Source organism: Scyliorhinus canicula, chromosome 9 (genome assembly GCF_902713615.1).
Source record: "Scyliorhinus canicula chromosome 9, sScyCan1.1, whole genome shotgun sequence".
Classification (NCBI taxonomy): domain Eukaryota; kingdom Metazoa; phylum Chordata; class Chondrichthyes; order Carcharhiniformes; family Scyliorhinidae; genus Scyliorhinus; species Scyliorhinus canicula.
This window is the reverse complement of record NC_052154.1, coordinates 129,976,793-129,997,154: the sequence shown is the minus strand read 5'-3', so window position 1 is coordinate 129,997,154 and position 20,362 is coordinate 129,976,793. Positions and strand designations below refer to the sequence as shown.

The 20,362-nt window shown below is 46.4% G+C and overlaps 1 protein-coding gene across 5 annotated transcripts in view; it reads left to right on the top strand.

Annotated features, from left to right (window-relative positions):
• The window catches only part of hps5 (HPS5 biogenesis of lysosomal organelles complex 2 subunit 2), an 84,553-nt gene that overhangs the window by 50,438 nt on the left and 13,753 nt on the right, over positions 1 to 20,362 (top strand). For all 5 annotated transcript variants that reach the window (XM_038807584.1, XM_038807586.1, XM_038807585.1 and 2 more), the window contains 5 exons: positions 6,939 to 7,010; positions 8,259 to 9,091; positions 11,628 to 11,748; positions 12,315 to 12,470; positions 20,085 to 20,204. In XM_038807584.1, the coding sequence (XP_038663512.1) occupies positions 6,939 to 7,010; positions 8,259 to 9,091; positions 11,628 to 11,748; positions 12,315 to 12,470; positions 20,085 to 20,204 (1,302 nt within the window). The remainder of the gene's footprint in view (positions 1 to 6,938; positions 7,011 to 8,258; positions 9,092 to 11,627; positions 11,749 to 12,314; positions 12,471 to 20,084; positions 20,205 to 20,362) is intronic.

The following is a 20,362-nucleotide window of genomic DNA, read 5'->3' as shown; positions in this document are numbered from 1 at the left end:
CAGCATGGTTTTGTGAAGGGTAGGTCATGCCTCACAAACCTTATCGAGTTCTTTGAGAAGGTGACTGAACAGGTAGACGAGGGTAGGGCAGTTGATGTGGTGTATATGGATTTCAGTAAAGCGTTTGATAAGGTTCCCCACGGTCGGCTATTGCAGAAAATACAGAGGCTGGGGATTGAGGGTGATTTAGAGATGTGGATCAGAAATTGGCTAGTTGAAAGAAGACCGAGGGTGGTGGTTGATGGCAAATGTTCAGAATGGAGTTCAGTTACGAGTGGCGTACCACAAGGATCTGTTCTGGGGCCGTTGCTGTTTGTCATTTTTATAAATGACCTAGAGGAGGGCACAGAAGGTTGGGTGAGTAAATTTGCAGACGACACTAAAGTCGGTGGAGTTGTAGACAGTGTGGAAGGATGTTGCAGGTTACAGAGGGACATAGATAAGCTGCAGAGCTGGGCTGAGAGGTGGCAAATGGAGTTTAATGTAGAGAAGTGTGAGGTGATTCACTTTGGAAAGAAAAACAGGAATGCGGAATATTTGACTCATGGTACAATTCTTGGCAGTGTGGATGAGCAGAGGGATCTCGGTGTCCATGTACATAGATCCCTGAAAGTTGCCACCCAGGTTGATAGGGTTGTGAAGAAGGCCTGTGTTGGCCTTTATTGGTAGAGGGATTGAGTTCCGGAGCCATGAGGTCATGTTGCAGCTGTACAAAACTCTGGTACGGCCGCATTTGGAGTATTGCGTACGGTTCTGGTCGCCTCATTATAGGAAGGACGTGGAAGCTTTGGAACGGGTGCAGAGGAGATTTACCAGGATGTTACCTGGTATGGAGGGAAAATCTTATGAGGAAAGGCTGATGGACTTGAGGTTGTTTTCGTTAGAGAGAAGAAGGTAAAGAGGTGACTTAATAGAGGCATACAAAATGATCAGAGGGTTAGATAGGATGGACAGTGAGAGCCTTCTCCCGCGGATGGAGGTGGCTAGCACGAGGGGACATAGCCTTAAATTGAGGGGTAATAGATATAGGACAGCGGTCAGAGGTGGGTTTTTTACGTAAAGAGTGGTGAGGCCGTGGAATGCCCTACCTGCAACAGTAGTGAACTCGCCAACATTGAGGGCATTTAAAAGTTTATTGGATAAGCATATGGATGATAATGGCATAGTGTAGGTTAGATGGCCTTTAGTTTTTGACTTCCCATGTCGGTGCAACATCGTGGGCCGAAGGGCCTGTACTGCGCTGTATCGTTCTATGTTCTATGTTCTAACCCTCCTTCCAGTAATCCTCTAACTGTGGACAGGACCAAAACATATAAACGTGATTAGCCCCTCCCGGCAATGTTCACACACATCTTCCACTCCCTCAAAGAATCGGCTCATCCTTGCCCTCGTGAGGTGTGCTCTGTATACCACCTTCAGCTGTATCAGCTCCAACCTCGCGCATGAGGTGGAGGCATTCACTCTCCGGAGCACCTCACACCAGAACCCCTCCTCCATATCCTCTCCCAACTCTTCCTCCCACTTTGCTTTGATCCCTTCCAGTGGTGCCTTCTCCTCTTCCAAAATAGCTCTGTAAACCGCTGACACTGCCCCCTTCTCCAGTCCCCCTGTCGTCAGCACCTCCTCCAGCAATGTGGAGGCCGGCTCCCCTGGGAAGCTCTGTATCTCCTTTCTGGCAAAATCTCGAACCTGCATGTATCTAAACATTTCCCCCTGCTCCAGCCCATACTTCGCTTTCAGCTGCTTCAATCCTGCAAAGCGTCCCCTAAGAAACAAATCTTTTAGCGTCTTAATCCCCTTCTCTTCCCATTTCCGGAAATTTCCATCCCACTTCCCTGACTCAAATCTGCGGTTTCCCCCAAATCGGCAATTCCCTTGACCCTGCACCTAACCCGAAGTGTTGGCGAAACTGCCTCCAAATTCTCAATGAAGCTATTATTACCGGACACCCTGAATATTTCCCCGGGGCTATCGGGAGCAGCACTGTTGCTAGTGCTTTCAATCCCGACCCCCTGCGCAAACTCTCCTCCATTCTGACCCACTGGGAATAAACCCCTCTGTGCTCTTAATTAATTATGGTATTACCACATTAGAGAGGGAGGATCCAATTTCAGGAAACCAGGATGTAGAAATTGTTTGGATATAAATGATAGGGTGGCACAGTGGTTAGCACTGCTGCCTCACGGCGCTGAGGACCCGTGTCAGCATGGGTCTCACCCCACAGGGTAGATGGATTAACCACACTAAATTGCCCCTTTATTGGAAAAAATATAATTGGGTACGCTAAATTTATTTTTTAAAAAGATAAATGATAAAAGCAAAGAAGTCCTTTGTGGGAGAAGTGTATTTTGTGCCCCCTAATAGTAAACATACAGCAGGAAGAGGTATAAAGGAAGAAATAATGGGAACATGTCAAAGCGATACTCATGTGGGATTTTAATCTGCATTTCGACTGGGAAATCAGACGGACAAAGGTAGTGTAGATGTGGAATTCATGGAATGTTTTTGAGATAGTTTCTGAGAACAGAACAGAGCAGGCTATACTAGACCTGGTGTTGTACAAAAGATAGGATTAATTGGTAACCTCATAGTAAAAGCCCCCCAAGGTTACAGCGACCATAATATGATTGAATTTTACATTCAGTTTGAGGAAAGAGGAGAGCTGGTCCAAGACTTTGTTTTTATAAGGGAATTATAAATCATGAAAGTAGAGCTAGCTACAGTGAACTGGCAAATTAGATTAAGGGGTAGGTCAATGGAGATGCAGTGTCATGCATTTAAGGGGGTATTTCAGACCACACAGAATAAATACATTCCAATGAGAGAGAACATTTTCAAGGGCAGGACCCGCATCAAAAGGAAAAGCACATGATGGGTGGAAGGTAAGAAGATTAGATGGAATATTAGAAAAAGCAAAAAATGACCAAGAAACTGATGAGGAAGGACGGATTAGAGGATAAGGGAAAGCTAGTTAGAAATATAAAGACAGATAGTAAAAGTTTCTATAGATTTTTAAAAAGAAAAGAGTTAACAAATTGAGCATTAATCCTGTAGAAAGTGAGTCTGGGGAATTTATCATGGAAAATAAGGAGTTAGCAGATAAATTGAACCAGTGTTTTGCATTCGTCTTCACTGTAGAGGATGCAAGTAACATCCCAGATATAGCTGTAATTCAGGAAATGGAAGGGAAGAAGGAACTTGGGAAATTACAATCGCCAGAGAAGTGGTACTGAGAAAATGGTTGGAGCTGTGAGTGCCAAATCCTCGGGTCCTGATGGACTTCATCCTAGGTTCTTAAAAGAAGTGGCAGGTAAATGGTTGATGCAATGGATTAATTTTCCAATATTCCCTAGATTTGGGGAAGGTTCTATTCGACTGGAAAGAAGTGAATGCAGCTCCTTTATTGAAAAAGGAAGGGGGACATAAAGCAGGAGACTACAGGCCAGTTAGCTTAACGTCTGTCAGAGGGAAAATGTAAAAAAATATTCTTAAAGATTTCACAGTAGGGTACATGGAAAAATTCAGGGTAATCAGGCAGAGTCAACATGGTTTGGTGAAAGGGAAATCATGTTTACCAACTAATTGTAGTACTTTGAAGAAGTAACATGTGCTGTGGATAAAGGGGGACCTGTGGATGTACTGTGTTTGTATATAGATTGGGTAGCCAAATTAGTCACAGTACAATAGAGGAGGAATTTCTGGAATGTATACATGATGGTTTTCTGGACCAATATGTTGAAGAACCAACAAGAGAACAGGCCAACTTGGACTGGGTGTTGTGCAATGAGAAAGGATAGTTGGCAATCTAGTGAATGGACCCTTAGGGATGAGTGACCATGATATGATAGAATTCTTTGTCAAAGTGGATAGTGAGTTTGTTGATTCTGAGACCAGTGTCCTGAACCTCAATAAAGGTAACTATGATGGTATGAGGCATGAGCTGGCTAGGATGAACTGGGAAACATTACTGAAAGGAAAGACAGTGGACAGGCAATGCTTTCAAGGAACAAATAGGTGAACTCCAAAAGTTGTTTATTCTTATTTGGCGCAATAGTAGAAAGGGAGTTGTGGCAAAACCATGTTTACAAGAGAAATTAGAGATAGTATTAGATTAAAAGAAGAGGCATGCAAATTAGCAAGAAAAAGCAGTAGCCTGAGAATCGGAACATTTTAAAATTCAGCAAAGACGGCCAGGGGATTGATTAAGAAGGAGAAAATATGATCTGAAAGTAAGCCAGTGGGGAACATAAAAACTGACTGTAAACGTTTCTATAGGTGTGTAAAGAGAAAAAGATTGATTAAAAAATAATTTAGGCCTCTTGCAGTCAGAAACCAGAGAATTCATAACAGGGAACAAAGAAATAACTGAGGAACTAAATTCATACTTTGCTTCTGTCTTCGCAAAGTAAGACACGAAAAAATGTTTCGGAAGTTCTTTGAAACACAAGTTTTAGTGAGGAGCTGAAGGAAATTGGTATTATGAAAGAAATGGTTTTGGGAATTAATGGGATTGAAGTTGGACAAATCTTCAGGGTCTGATAATCTTCATCCCAGAGTACTTGGGGAAATGGTCTTAGAAAGAGTAGATCCATTGGTGGTCATTTTCCAAAATATTTTGGACTCAGAATGGTTCCCACAGATTGAAGCGTCTGCATGGTCTCGCCAATGTACCACGCTTCAGGACATCCTTTCCTACAGCGTATGAGGTAGACAATGTTGGCCAAGTCGCACGAGTATGTACCGCGTACCTGGTGGGTGGTGTTCTCACTTGTAATGGTGGTATTCATGTCGATGATCTGGCACGTCTTGCAGAGATTGCCATGGCAGGGTTGTGTGGTGTTGTGGTCGCTGTTGTGAAGGCTGGGTAGTTAGCTGCAAACAATGGTTTGTTTGAGGTTGCCTTGTCAGGATCTGCTCAGACGAGGAGGAGCGTAACAGACGCTGATAGATGCCCTTGTACAAACAGGATATGGTGCTCGAATCATCGATCGACAGTTTCAACAAGCCACAGCAAAAAACCACACCCACCTCTTCAGAAGACAAACGGGACATAACTGACAGAGTACCCTTTGTTGTCCAGTACTTTCCCGGAGCGGAGAAACTACGACATCTTCTTCGCAGCCTTCAACACGTCATTGATGAAGATGAACATCTTGCCAAGGTCATCCCCACACCCCCACTACTTGCCTTCAAACAACCGCGCAACCTCAAACAAACCATTGTTTGCAGCAAACTACCCAGCCTTCAGAACAGCGACCACGGTACCACACAACCCTGACATGGCAATCTCTGCAAGATGTGCCAGATCATTGACATGGATACCACCATTCCACGTGAGAGCAACAACGAATAAACGGACATCGCGCGACAATCACCAGGCAGGAATGTTCCCTTCCAGTCGGGGAACACTTCAGCAGTCAAGGGCGTTCAGCCTCTGATCTTCGGGTAAGCGTTCTCCAAGGCGGCCTTCAGGACGCGTGACAACGTAGAATCACCGAGCAGAAACTTATAGCCAAGTTCCGCGCACACGAGTGCGGCCTCAACCGGGACCTGGGATTCGTGTCGCATTACATTCATTCCCCCACCATCTGACCTGGGCTTGCGAAATCCTACCAACTGTCCTGGCTTGTGTAGGGGTTAACAAGTTGGCATGGATAGAAGATTGGTGAGCTAACAGAAGACAGAGGCGAGGCATAAATGGGCCTTTTTCTGATTGGCAATATATAGCGAGTGGTGTGCCTCACACAGGGTTCAGTGCTGGGGCCTCAGCTTTTTACAATTGATAGCAATGCCATGTTGAAGGCCCTGGACGTATGGCTGCTAAATCTGTTGGTGACACAAAGATAGATAGGATAGTAAGATATGACGAGGATACGAGGAGGCCACAAAGGGATATAGATAGGTTGAGTGAATGGGCAACGGCCTAGCAAACAAAGTATAATATGGGAAAGTGTGAAGTTGGCCATTTCGGAGGAAGAATAAAAAAAGAAGCGTATTATCTAAATGATGAGAGACTGAAGAGCTCTTGAGATTCAGAGGGATTTATGGCTCCTAGTGCATAAATTACAAAAGGCTAGTATGCAGGTACAAGAAATTAGGAAAACTTTATTTCAATTGGGAATTGAATATAAAAATATGGAGGCTATTCTTCAGTTACACAGGTGAGATCACATCTGGAGTACTTTGTACAGTGTTGGTCTCCTTATAAAAGGAAGGGTATATTGCAGTGGAAGCAGTTCAGAGAAGGTTGACTGAACAAACATCTGTGTTAGGTTATCTTGTGGGGAAAAGTACAGACTAGGCTTGAAACTGCTGGAGTTTTGAACAATAAGAGCCAACTTGATTTAGGACCGAGATGAGGAGAAATCTTTTCTGAGGGTAGTGAGTCTTTAGAACTCTCTTCCTCAAAAAGCAGTGGAAGCAGAGTCTTTGAATGTTTTGAAGGCAGAGGTAGATAGATTTTTGGGAAGCAAGGAAATTAAAGGATTTTGCGAGTGGGCGGGAGTGTGACATTACAATCAGATCGGTCATGATCTCATTAAATGGCAGAGCAGGCTCGAAGGGCAGAGTGGCCTACTCCTAATTTGTAAGTTTGTTTGTATGTAAATGATGCCTTTGCCCAGTAAGCCATCAAGGAAGAGGCCTTTTCCATTTCTTTTATCTATTGACCCTCGGCAGCTGACATCCTTCAAAGCTTCAGATGTAACCATGATCCCGAATGCTGTTTACACAGCCAGAAGGCAACGGTTTGTTGCAATAATCTGACTCTTAAGTTTGGGGAAAATTATTTAAATTTCAAGATAATTATTGAAAGAAGCTGAGAAGCCAGAAGTGGGGATAGAGAGCAGGATCGGGGCAAAGCCGAAAATGTAAGGGTTAAACTTGTCTGAATGTAGTGATGGATGCTAATTCTACTATGATTTGCTGTCTCACCACAGCTTGAGTATTGATGACCAGCCTCGGGAGGTGAACAAACTGCAGGAACTGCAACTGGCAACAGCAGAGGCTGTGTGAGTGTGAATACGGGTATTTCTCTCTTTGATTTGTCTGTGAATGGATATGTTTAATGAGCACCGAAGAAGGAAAGCCTTTCCATTTTGGGCATTCGCTGTCAGTATCAAGCACTCTCGGTAATTTTTACGGCACAGGTTTTATGGAAAGTAAGCCTCCCTCTGCACTGTTCAGTAACACCCAGGACTGATACATAGAACATACAGTGTAGAAGGAGGCTATCTGGCCTATTGAGTCTGCACCGACCAACTTAAGCCCTCACTTCCACCCTACCCCTGCAACCCAACAACCCTTCTTAACCTTTTTTTTGGTTACTAAGGGCAATTGATCATGGCCAGTCCACCTAACCTGCACGTCTTTGGACTGTGGGAGGAAACCGGAGCACCCGGAGGAAACACACGCAGACACGGGGAGAAGGTGCAGACTCCGCACAGACAGTAACCCAGCGGGTCCCTGACGCTGTGAAGTCACCGTGCTATCCACTTGTGCTACCGTGCTGCCCACGATACAGCACCGTTCGAAGTAGGACAAAACCTCTATTTACCCTCCCCCATCAGTCAGTCCCAGAATAGATGCAGCATTTTTAGGGCAATGGAGTGGGAATTTATCCTGCTCTATTATTCAATACCAGTGCAGATGAACATGATCAAGCAAGATATGATACAGTACATTCAAAGCCCCTGTATATACTCTGTACATTAAACAGTACAGTTCTGTTTTTCCCACTGCAATTTTGTCTCCAAAGGTCCCCAGACTTACTGGTGAAAAAGTCCACCGAGTTATCGTGGACAGGATGCATCAGAGGCTTGATCAATAGGGGACATTGTGGCTGAACTAAATCTCTTCTCTTCTCTCCCCTCCCCCCCCGGATATCCACATGAATTGGCATTCTAACGTGAACCACAGGCTATTAATCAGGGAACCTTGACTGATTTTCTCTTCCCACACCTTCCCCACCTTTATTCTCTTTCCTTCACCAGCCCTCATCAAAAATACTGGTGCCAGCGTAGCATCCCTATTGATGCCTTGACTGAGGTCAGTTAATTTGCTACAGACAGCTATTTGAACCAGAATTTTTTTTATTGATTAATGGTGAATTCTATTAAATATGGCAGATTAATATGAATTTGAGTTAAGTTTAAAGTGTAATACGAAGTGTAATCACTTGGATCATTTGTAACTGTGACTGGATTTGGCTGGCTGGTCTCTGACTAGTCTGAGTTGATGATTGTCCTTTTGTTTTACAGTGTTAAGCTACAGGATCCTCTTGTTTTGTTTGACACTTTCCTTCTGAAGGAAACACTCCAATGCTGGCTCCCTCATTTGGAAAAAACATTTCATTTCAAGGTGAAAACTCCAGCTGTGAATGATGTTAGCAGTTCAGAGGAGGAGTCAACAGTATTCAGCCATCAAGAGGAGCAAATGATACCTGCATTCGACCATAGGGAGATGGAGGTGCCAACAGTACTCAGTCACCAAGGTGGTGAAGAGTTAGCAGCCTTTAGCCATCGAAAGGATGAGGAGGAACCAGCAGCATTCCTTCAACGAGAAGAGGAGTCACCGTCACTATGTTTTGGAGAAAATGAGGAAGAGCCAACATCCCTCACTAACCATCGTGAACCAGAGGTGGATTCAGACTCGATTGGTCATCAGGAGCAGAGAGAAGAATCAGCACCATTTGCCCATCAAGAGCAGAAGGAGGGACCAATCGTAAAACATGGCGAGGAAATGATGGAGGAGGGAGTCACACCCAAGGGTCCAGTGGTAGATGATGAGGCAGTTTCAGCTGAGTTGCACAATGTGCCCTTTGTGACGGTCCCTTTCTGCAGCATACCGGCAGGTCTCTTTAAGGACATGACAGAACTGTGCACTTTGTGTTTTGAGATGGGGATATTTGAAAGTATGACTCAAGGTAAATTCTCAGCAACAGAATTGCCTGAAATTGGCACTGCGATTCAGGCCTGTCTCTTTCTGCGAAATTATTTCTTCCTGTTGGACTTAATGCGAGTAAAGCGCAGCATTACAGCTGGTAACTGGTCCACTCCTCTGGTGTGGCAGACACTTATCCTTGGATTACAAGGTAACTGCCATTAATTTCTACACACTGATTTTATACCTGTGCTACTCATTCTTGTTGTGCCTTTGCACTCCTTCCTTTACCATATGCTTTTAGCCACCTATTGATCCATGTTGTGTAATCATAGACACCAGGGCCGGGATTCTCCTGGAATTGGCGGAGTGGCCTGTGCCGGTGCCAAGAGCGGCGTGAACCACTCCGGCGTCAGGCCGCCCGGAAGTTGTGGAATTCTCTGCACTTCTGGGGGCTAGGCCGGCGCCGGACGGGTTGGCGCCGAAGGGCCGGCGCGGGTTGGCCCATGCGTTAGAACCGCTGGCATGTTCTGGCGCATGCGGAGAACCACCGCTGTGTTTCCTGTGCATGCACAGTGGGTTTCTTCTCCGCGCTGGCCATCGCGGAGTCTTACAGAGGCCGGCGTGGAGGGAACGAGTGCCCCCACGGCACAGGCCCGCCCGCAGATCGGTGGGCGCCGATCGCAGGCCAGGCCACCATGGCCCCTCCCGCTCGGGGGCCGGATCTCTCCTCCTCCCCCCCCCCCCCCCCACACCTCCTCCCGAGGACCCCGCTAGATGGCCGACCAGCCAGGTCCCGCCGGGATGGACCACGCCCATTTCACGCCGGCAGGACTGGCCAGGAATGCGCGGCCGCTCGGTCCATCGGGGCCAGGAGAATTGCCGGGGGGAACGCTGCCAACGGCCCCCGACCGGCGGCAACGTGATCCCTGCCCCCGCCCGAAAACCGGAGCAGGAGAATCCGACAGCCGGCGGCGGAGCAGGATTCACGCTGCCTCCACCCCTCCCCACCGGCGATTCTCCGACCCGACGAGGGGGGGGGGGGGGGGGGGGGGGTCAGAGATCCCGCCCCAGGAGAGCAGCTTGGCTCAACAGTTCCTGTTTATTTGACACAAAAAGCTTTTCCTCACCACCACTGATTAGGGCAGCACCTGTCTTCAATTCCTGCCTCAATGGGAATCAAAGGCACCTTCTGTCTTTGGCGCCTCCATTGACTCCCTGTGGACACTGATGGAGTTATTTTGATTGAAAATACCAGTTGAACCATGGCATACGTTTCCTCTGAGTAGCTGCACCATACAGACCAGGAGAATTTGGGGTTCAATCTTTGCTGGAAATGTTTGTTGGCTTGCTGCATTTTGGAAGTTTGTGCTACAATTGACTTTTGTACCGTGATTTAGGAAAAGGAAAATCAGTTAAAGTTCCTGCTTCTGATTGTTACAGTGACCAGTGTGATGACTGGAAGATTTTAGGAATGTTGCATTCTAAGTATTGGGAAATTTAAAGGTTAAAAGCCTGGGGTTAGTGTGTTTAACTGCAGTGGTCATGACTTTTAAAGAATCATTCTGTTCTGCAGGGCCTGGATGCTTTTAGCAGCCAGAAGGTAAAATTGACAAAAGATTGTGTTTTTCAGTCTGGGCAAATGTACCGTGGTTTGACTGGGAAAGCCCCTGTGCAGTTAATGTGCTTTGCAGCCTGCAGAGATCATTTATTTTTCAACTTGGGGAGATGAGGTCATTACTGGATGGAACCAAGAAATGCAGAGAGACATTTTGAAAAGCTTTAAAGAGACAGTTTTTGGAGAAAGCTTTGAAGAGAGGAGTTGGATTCTGATCTACTTGACGCTGAGTCCACAATACTCCCACAGTAATATAGTTAAAAGAGTAATATGTAAAGCAGAGCAGTCTTGTCTGTGGACAAGGAAGAAGCTGAAACACACCAGGTGAACCAGCTTTTTGAAGATATTCAGCCAGAGTCTGGAGGGATTCTCACAGAAGTCCAAATCTGATCTGTGATGCCAGTATTACTCTATGCCATGAGGATTTTTAAGATAGATTGAGAGCTGTATGTTTCTTTTCTTGTTGTTTAATGGAAAATTGAATAGTAGTGCATGGAGTCATTTTAAGCTGTTCTTTTTGGTTGTGAAGTTAAAAGTTTAATAATGTGGTCATAATAAAGTTTTGTTTAAAAAATACCAAATCCCTATTTCTTCATGCAATCACTCCTGGAGTGAATCATTCTATCCACAGTCTTACAAATAAACTTAAATATTGGGGTTTCGGTCCAGTATTCTAGCCAATGTTGGGACCTGGTTTGGGAATGTAATGCCAGTGATGTCAGCATTACCAACACACACAGATATCCAGATTCACAGCCACTGACGGTAGAAAGAGAACTAACTGGTTGATGTGCTGGTGTGGTGGGTCTATCTGATTGACATTTTCACAGGATTTCCAAAGATTGCAGTGGTGATGGTGGAAGGAGGACTTCCCGTCACCAGTTGCTGAGAATCAGGCTTGTATGGAGCTGCTTGGAGCCCAGACTATAACTGGAGTGACTCGAGGCTAGAAAGGCTGTAATACGAAACTGACTCATAGCAGTTCGTCGTAGCTAGGTTGCTGATAGGTGTAAAGTGCAATCTCTGCCGAGCTGGTTTGATTCAGGTGCTAGGTGTTGCATCGGCAGGTACTGGGGCTAGGCAGACTGTCACCCTGTACAGACTATGATTTGATCAATTTCTGTTACAGAGATAACACAGTCGCACCCCATCTCCAATACCATTAGAGATGGAGATCTGCGGAAAGTGCTGAAGTTACTGAGTGGTGAGAAACAGTCAGGGAATCCTTTCCTACTGGCACATGCAGCCAGGTAAACCTGCACTATTATGCTATGATATCATTGTATGTAATATAGCCGTTTCACTCCCTGTCACTCGTCTGGAATTCTATAGGAAACTTTCTCTCCTTTCATCATCAGCACACTGTGGCTGCCGTCTAATCTACTATTAATGCACTATTACCATGCTATTAATCACCAATTACAGTGTCAGAATATAACTCTTCCTGAGTTTTGAGGGTGTTGTTGGGCCTCCATTTCTGGCTATAGGATATTGGGTTTCTGTGCTGCTTGTCATCCTTTACTTGCTTCCCACAAAATGAAGACAAGTAAATCCTATTAAGAGCCAGCTTCCTTACAGGAAATGAAAAAGACCCTCGGAAAGTAAAGTGATAGAACTATTGGTCCTATTCTTGTTCTTTCTCTTCATGCATGGAAGCGATGTTGTTTAGAGAATAACTGATGTAATATGTTGCAGCAATCCAGAGATTGGCCCCTCAGTGGGTTTCTGATTGAGATTATGGTCTTCTGTGGAGGGCCACATTTGAGACTGTTATTGGCCATGCCTCCCTGATGAACTGTACGTCTTATCTCTGCAGAATGTACAAGAAATTTGGTGAAATTGCACTGAGATCTCTTGTCCAGTTCCACCCCCACATTCTCCCGTCTGACATCAAGGAGTTGTGCCAGCAACAACCAGCTCACTTCTTGGCGTATATCGACAACCTGGTCAAATCCAAGCCAGAGGACCAGAGGTTCGTGTTTGATCAGTCGGATTCTCTTAGGCTTGATGTATACATGTAACAATATTGTTTGTATCTACAGAGTGTGTGCTGTGTACTGTGGTTTCCAGTTGCTTCAGTTAGTACTTTGTAATCATTGAAAGCTTTGCAGATCAGTTCCTTTGAGCTGTGCAGCAATTTCAAATCTGCTAAAAGACTATAACATGCATTCTGTAAACATGCTTCAGGAGTACAAAATTCAATCTTTTCCTTTCTGAGCATTCTGGCAGTCTCAAGAATTTCAAGTGTGTTGCAAAAAGCTGAAGAGCCGCCTTGATAGCAAAGTTTAGCGAATTTCCTTGTTTATCATAGAATTTACAGTGCCGAAGGAGGCCCATTGGCCCATCACGTCTGCACCGGCTCCTGGAAAGAGCACCCTACCCAAGGTTAACACCTCCATCCCTATCCCCATAACCCAGTAACCCCACCCAACACTAAGGGCAATTTTGGACACTAAGGGCAATTTATCATGGCCAATCCACCTAACTTGCACATCTTTGGACTGTGGGAGGAAACCGGAGCACCCGGGGAAACCCACGCACACACGGGGAGGATGTGCAGACTCCGCACAGACAGTGATCCAAGCCGGAATCGAACCTGGGACACTGGAGCTGTGAAGCGATTGTGCTATCCACAATGCTACTGTGCAGTTCTTGCTCCCTGCTGTTAGGTGGTGTCAGCTTTGGTGACGTCAGGTATGCTAAATTTGACTTGGAGCAGTGTGGATCTGCTGCAATCTCACTGTTGAATGTAAATACAAGGTTGTTGGCAAAATACAAGGTTGTTGGTGGGGATAGAGGATTGTGTGCTGGGGATGATAGGTGATGACCAGACGGGGTCTGTGAAGGGGCGGCAGTTGTTGGTGAATGTACGGGGGTTGCTTAATGTTACAATGATGCCCTCGGAGGGCCGAGAAGTGGAAGTGGTCGTGACAATGAACGTGGAGAAGGCATTCGACCGGGCGTATTTGTTCGAGATATTGGGGTGATTTGAGTTTGGGCAGGGGTTTTGTGAATTGGGTTTGGCTGCTGTATAAGGACACTAAGGTGAGTGTTTGGACGAACAACGTCAGCTCGGATTATTTTAGGTTACGCTGAGGGACAAGGCAGGGGTGCCTGCTCTCTCCACTGCGATTGAACTGCTGGCAATGGAGGGAGCTGAGGGGTTTGAGGAAATTAGCGGGGGGGTGGTTGAGCACCGAGTTTCTTTGTATGCGGATGATCTCCTGCTATAGATATCAGACCTGGCCGGGAACTTTGACAGGATCATGGGGATTTTAGGGGCATTGCCCGCTTATGAGGGTACAAGCTTAATATGGCGAAAAGCAAGATATTCCCAATTAATGCAAGGAGACAGGAGAGGAGGTTGGGGAAACTGCTGCTTCGGCTTGTGGGGGTGAGCTTTTGCTACTTTGGGATACAGGTGACATGGAGTTGGGCCAAGCTGCATAAATTGAACTTGGTGAGGTTGGTGGTGGAAATGAAGTCAGACTTTAAGAGGTGGGTTGAGTGCCATTGTCGCTGGCAGGCCGGATCTAGACAGTAAAGATGACTGTGTTGCTGAAGTTTTTGTTTGTGTTCTTTTTAAGGAAGGGTAATGGTTTGATTGTGAGGCTTGAGTGGGCGGTAAAGGCTCTGCGGATTAGGAGGGTGTTCTTGGAGAGGGATTGATGGGGTGGGGGGCGGGGTTGCGAGCCTATTGAACTACTACTGGGCAGCAAATATTGCAATGGTTATGAAATGGGCGGTGGAGGAGCGGTCAGTTTGGGGGCAGAAGGAGGCGGCCTCGTGTAAGGGGACCAGCTTGAGGGCACTGTTGTTGGCGTGCCTTCTGTTTTTACTGATCAAGTACTCTACAAGATCGATGGTGGTGTTAGCACTGAGGCTTTGGAACCAGTGTCGACAGCACTTTGGATTGGAAGGCATGTCTCTGTGGCTGCTGATTTGCGATATTCATAGATTTGTGCTGGTGGGGTTGGATGTGAGGTTCCGGGGGTTGTAGCAGGTGGGGATAGAATATTTTAGGGATTTGCTTCGGGAGAGGGAGGTTCACGGGGGGGTGGGGGGGGGAGGAAGAGAGAGAGGGGGCGAGAGGGAAGTTGGGGGGGGGGGGGAGGAAGAGAGAGAGGGAGGGGGTGGGAGGGAGGTTGGGGGGGGTGGGGTAACTGTTACCGAAGAGGAATTGGTTCAGATATGTGCAGGTTAGGGACTTCATTTGGAAGGTGGTGCCGTTGCTTGCTGTTGCCCCTGGTGCTGCAGGATAAACTCCCTGTCCGAGGATGAAATGGGAAAGGGCAGCGTTGCGGACAAGTGTGCAGTGTTGATGAAGAGGGAGAGTGCTCCCGTGGAGGAGGTTGAGCGTAAGTGGGAGGAGAAGTTGGGTGGGGCTTTGGGGCCGAAGTGTGGAGGGAAACTCTACAGAGGGTGAATGCATCCTGATCATGTGCAAGAATAGGCTGCATCCAATTTAAGGTGGTACACAGGGCCCACGTGACGGTTTCCAGGATGAGTCTGTTCTTTCCAGGGATGGAGGATGAGTGTGGGTGCTGTGTGGGGAGGACGGTGAATCACGTGCATATGTTTTGGCCGTGTTTTGAGGTTGAGGGGGTTTTGGAGGGGATTTTTGGACATAATGTCAAAGATTTTAGGGGTAGAGGTAGCTTGAATCTGGAGGTGGCAATATTTGGAGTGTCGGAGAATCCGGCAATACAGGTGGGGAGAGAGGGCGACGTGTTGGCCTTGCCTCCCTGATTGCCCGTAGACAGATTTTGTTGTACTGGCGGGACACCGAGCCGCTGAAGGCAGGGGTATGGGTGAACAATTTGTCAAGGTTCCTCCATTTGGAAAAGATCAAGTTTGCCATTCAAAGTATGAAGGAGGGGTTCACCTTGAGGTGGAAACTGTGCATTGACTTCTTTAAGCAGTATTGAGTCAAGGGGGGGGGGGGGGGGGGGGGGGGGGGGGATTGTTTTATTTCCAGTTTGGGTGGGGTGAAAAAATGGAAAAGGAGGCCGGTTGCCGGGGTGGTAGCAGGGTGTGGAGGGGGGTGGGGGGTTGTTTCCTGTTGCCGTCGTTGGCTTATGTATTTCTTGGTTATGTATATATTGAAAATGCCTTCTATAATCAGTTATTCAAAAAAAAGTATGCTAAATTTGAGTAAGGGAGAGGCAAATTCCATCAGTGTCTCGTGTCCCTGCTCCTCGTTACTATCCATTGGCCCCCCAGTGAGTTGGTCACACCGCAGATTAGGATTGGTGAGGGAGACGGGGAATGGGTGACCAAAAGGCAGAGAAAGAGCAGGAAGGGAGTGCAGGTGTCCCCTGCGGTCATCTCCCTCCAAAACAGGTATACTGTTTTGGATACTGTTGGGGGAGATGACTCACCAGGGGAAGGCAGTAGTAGCCAGGCTCATGGCACCGTGGCTGGCTCTGCTGCACAGAAGGGCAGGAAAAAGACTGGCAGGGCTATAGTCATAGGGGATTCAATCGTAAGGGGAGTAGACAGGCGTTTCTGTGGTCGAAAACGAGACTCCCGAATGGTATGTTGCCTCCCGGGTGCACGGGTCAGGGATGTCTCAGATCGGCTGCAGGACATACTGAAGGGGGTGGGTGAACAGCCAGTTGTCGTGGTGCATATAGGCACCAACGATAGAGGTAAAAAACAGGATGAAGTCCTACAATCAGAATTTAGGGAGTTAGGAGATAAGTTAAAAAGTAGGACCTCAAAGGTAGTAATCTCAGGATTGCTACCAGTGCCACAGAACAGTCAGAGTAGAAATTTAAGAATAGTCAGAATGAATACGTGGCTTGAGAGATGGTGCAGGAGGGAGGGGTTCAGATTTTTGGGAAATTGGAACCGGTTCTGGGGTTGGTGGGACCATTACAAATCGGATGGTCTACACCTGGGCAGGACTGGAACCAATGTCCTCGGGAGTGCTTTTGCTAACATTGTTGGGGAGGTTTTAAACTAATGTGGCAGGGGGATGGGAACCAGATTAGGAAGTTAGAGGTCAGTAAAGAGGCAGCAACTAAAGCCAATAAGGTACTAGATAATAAACTCAATGTGACTAAGGGGAAGAGTAGACAGGGAAGAGATGATGATCGCGAAGGGACAGGTGGTCTGAGGTACATTTGTTTTAATGCGAGAAGTGTAGCAGGTAAGGCAGATGAACTTAGGGCTTGGATTAGTACCTGGGAATATGATGTTATTGGTATTACTGAGACTTGGTTGAGGGAAGGGCAAGACTGGCAACTAAACATCCCAGGGTATAGATGCTTCAGGAGGGATAGAGAGGGAGGTAAAAGGGGTGGAGGAGTTGCATGACTGGTCAGAGATGATATCACAGCTGTGATTAAGGAGGGCACGATGGAGGATTTGAGCAGTGAGGCAATATGGATAGAGCTAAGAAATAGGAAGGGTGCAGTAACATTGTTGGGATTTTACTATAGGCCTCCCAAAAGCGAGCGTGAAGTAGAGGTACAAATATGTAGACAGATTATAGAACAATGTAGGAGCAATAGGGTGGTTGTGATGGGAGATTTTAACTTCCCCAACATTGAATGGGACTCATGTAGTGTTGGAGGCGTAGATGGAGCAGAATTTGTAAGGAGCATCCAGGAAAGATTTTTAGAGCAGTATGTAAATAGTCCAACTCGGGAAGGGGCCATACTGAACCTGGTATTGAGGAATGATCCCGGCCAGGTGGTTGACGTTTCAGTCGGTGATTGCTTTGGGAATAGCAATCACAATTCCATAAGTTTAAGAAAACTCATGGACAAAGACGAGAGTGGTCCTAAAGAAATTCGGTAGGAGCTCTGGAATGTGGATTGGGAGCAGCTGTTTAAGGGTAAATCCACATTTGAAATGTGGGAGTCTTAAGGAAAGGTTGATTAGTGTGCAGGACAGACATGTTCCTGTGAAAATGAGAGATAGAAATGGCAAGATTAGGGAACCATGGGTGGAATTGTGAGACTAGCTAAGATGAAAAAGGAAGCATACATAAGATCGAGGCGACTCAAAACTGATGAAGCTTATCGGGAAAGTAGGACAAATCTCAAACGCGCAATAAAGAGGGCTAAAAGGGTCATGAAATATCTTTGGCTAACAGGGTTAAGGAAAATCCCAAAGCCTTTTATTCGTATATAAGGAGCAAGAGGGTAACTAGAGAAAGGATTGGCCCACTCAAAGACAAAAGAGGGAATTTATGCGTGGAGTCAGAGGAAATGAGTAAGATTCTTAATGAGTACTTTGCATCGGTATTCACCAAGGAGAGGGATATGATGGATGTTGAGGCTAGGGATGGATGTTTAAATACTCTAGGTCATGTCGGCATAAGGAAGGGGGAGGTTTTGGGTATTCTAAAAGGCATTAAGGTGGACAAGTCCCCAAGACCGGATGGGATCTATCCCAGGTTACTCAGGGAGGCGAGGGACAAAATAGCTGGGGCCTTAACAGATATCTTTGCAGCATCCTTGAGCACGGGTGAGGTCCCGGAGGACTGGAGAATTGCTAATGTTGTCCCTTTGTTTAAGAAGGGTAGCAGGGATAATCCAGGGAATTATAGACCTGTGAGCTTGACGTCAGTGGTAGGCAAACTGTTGGAGAAGATACTGAGGGATAGGATCTATTCACATTTGGAAGAAAATAGACTTAGCAGTGATAAGCTGCATGGTTTTGTGCAGGGAAGGTCATGTCTTACAAACCTAATAGAATTCTTTGAGGAAGTGACAAAGTTAATTGATGAGGGAAGGGCTGTAGATGTCATTTACATGCACTTCAGTAAAGCATTTGATAAAGTTTCCCATGGCAGGTTGATGGAAAAAGTGAAGTCGTATGCGGTTCAGGGTGTACTAGCTAGATGGATAAAGATCTGGCTGGGCAACAAGAGACAGAGTAGTGGTGGAAGGTGGGCAGCACGGTGGCACAGTGGTTAGCATTGCTGCCTACGGCGCTGAGGACCCGGGTTCGAATCCCAGCCCTGCGTCACTGTCCGTGTGGAGTTTGCACGTTCTCCCCGTGCCTGCGTGGGTTTCACCCCCACAACCCAAAGATGTGCAGGTTGGGTGGATTTGCCACGCTGAATTGCCCCGTAATTGGAAAAAAATAATTGGATACGCTAAATTTTTTTTTTTTTAAAGTAGTGGTGGAAGGGAGTGTATCAAAATGGAGAAGGGTGACGAGTGGTGTTCCACAGGTATCCGTGCTCGAACCACTGTTGTTTATGATATACATAAATGATCTGGACGAAGGTATAAGTGGTCTGATGAGCAAGTTTGCAGATGATACTAAGATTGGTGGAGTTGCAGATAGCGAGGAGGACTGTCAGAGAATACAGCAAAATATAGATAGATTGGAGAGTTGGGCAGAGAAATGGCAGATGGAGTTCAATCCAGACAAATGCAAGGTGATGCATTTTGGAAGATCTAACTCAAGAGCAGACTATATGGTCAATGGAAGAGTCCTGGGGAAAATTGATGTACAGAGAGATCTGGGAGTTCAGGCCCATTGTACACTGAAGGTGGCAACGCAGGTTGATAGAGTGGTCAAGAAGGCATACAGCGTGCTTGCCTTCATCGGACGGGGTATTGAGTACAAGAGTCGGCAGGTCATGTTACAGTTGTATAGGACTTTGGTTAGGCCACATTTGGAATACTGCGTGCAGTTCTGGTCGCCACATTACCAGAAGGATGTGGATGCTTTAGAGAGGGTGCAGAGGAGGTGCACCAGGATGTTGCCTGGTCTGGAAGGTGTTAGCTATGAAGAAAGGTTGAGTAGATTAGGATTGTTTTCGTTGGAAAGACGGAGGTTAAGGGGGGGACCTGATTGAGGTCTACAAAATGAAGAGAGGTATGGACAGGGTCGATAGCAACAAGCTTTTTCCAAGAGTGGGGGTGTCAATTACAAGGGGTCATGATTTCAAGGTGAGAGGGGGAAAGTTTAAGGGAGATGTGCGTGGAAAGTTTTTTAATCAGAGGGTGGTGGGTGCCTGGAACACTTTGTCAGCGGAGGTGGTAGAGGCACAATAGCATAATTTAAGATGCATATGAACGGGTGGGGAACAGAGAGAAGTAGATCTTTGGAAAATAGGCAACAGGTTTAGATAAAGGATCTGGATCGGCGCACGCTGGGAGGGCCGAAGGGCCTGTTCCTGTGCTGTAATTTTCTTTGTTCTTTGTTCACACAAAGCTGCGTGTGTTCATCTTGGGTTAAGGGAGGATCATGCTCGACTAGGCTATATTGTCCACAGTCAAAATTCCTGCCAGAGTTCGTTGGGGCTAATTTTGTCTTTGGGCAATTTAAGGTTAGCTCTGAGTGGAAATCAAAATTGGGAGAGAGGTATAAAGGTTGACTTGTCCAATAATGCCTCTTTCTCCCCCACTGTGAAAATCTTTTGTGTGCAAACTGGCTCTGAGGACAAAGTACTGTGGAACTCTATCCAGCTTTTAAAAGAGAACAGGGCATCATTAGGGGGATTTAAAAAATATATAATGGAAGCGGTCTTCAGACACTGTGGAGGTCAGAGAAATTGTGTTCTCTGCAAATAATTGTCTGACGCTGAACTAAAGACTTGTCTCTTTTCTGTGAGCAGATTGCATCTGTTAGAGACCATTCTTCAGCCAAAGTCACGAAAATTGGATTGGCTGCGACTTGCTGTGTCTCATGATGCTCCACAGAGAACTGATACCACTGATATTGATGGTAATCCCAGGTAAGAAAGAGAGACATTTACTTGCTCTGTAGCTCGCTGTCACATGTCGTACACGGTGCCCTCTGTTATAATGTGCATTTCACAAAGACACGCGGCACAATGCACAAGGTAAATGATTTGACGGGTTGTGCGATCTGCTGTACATTCTGCAGAGGTGT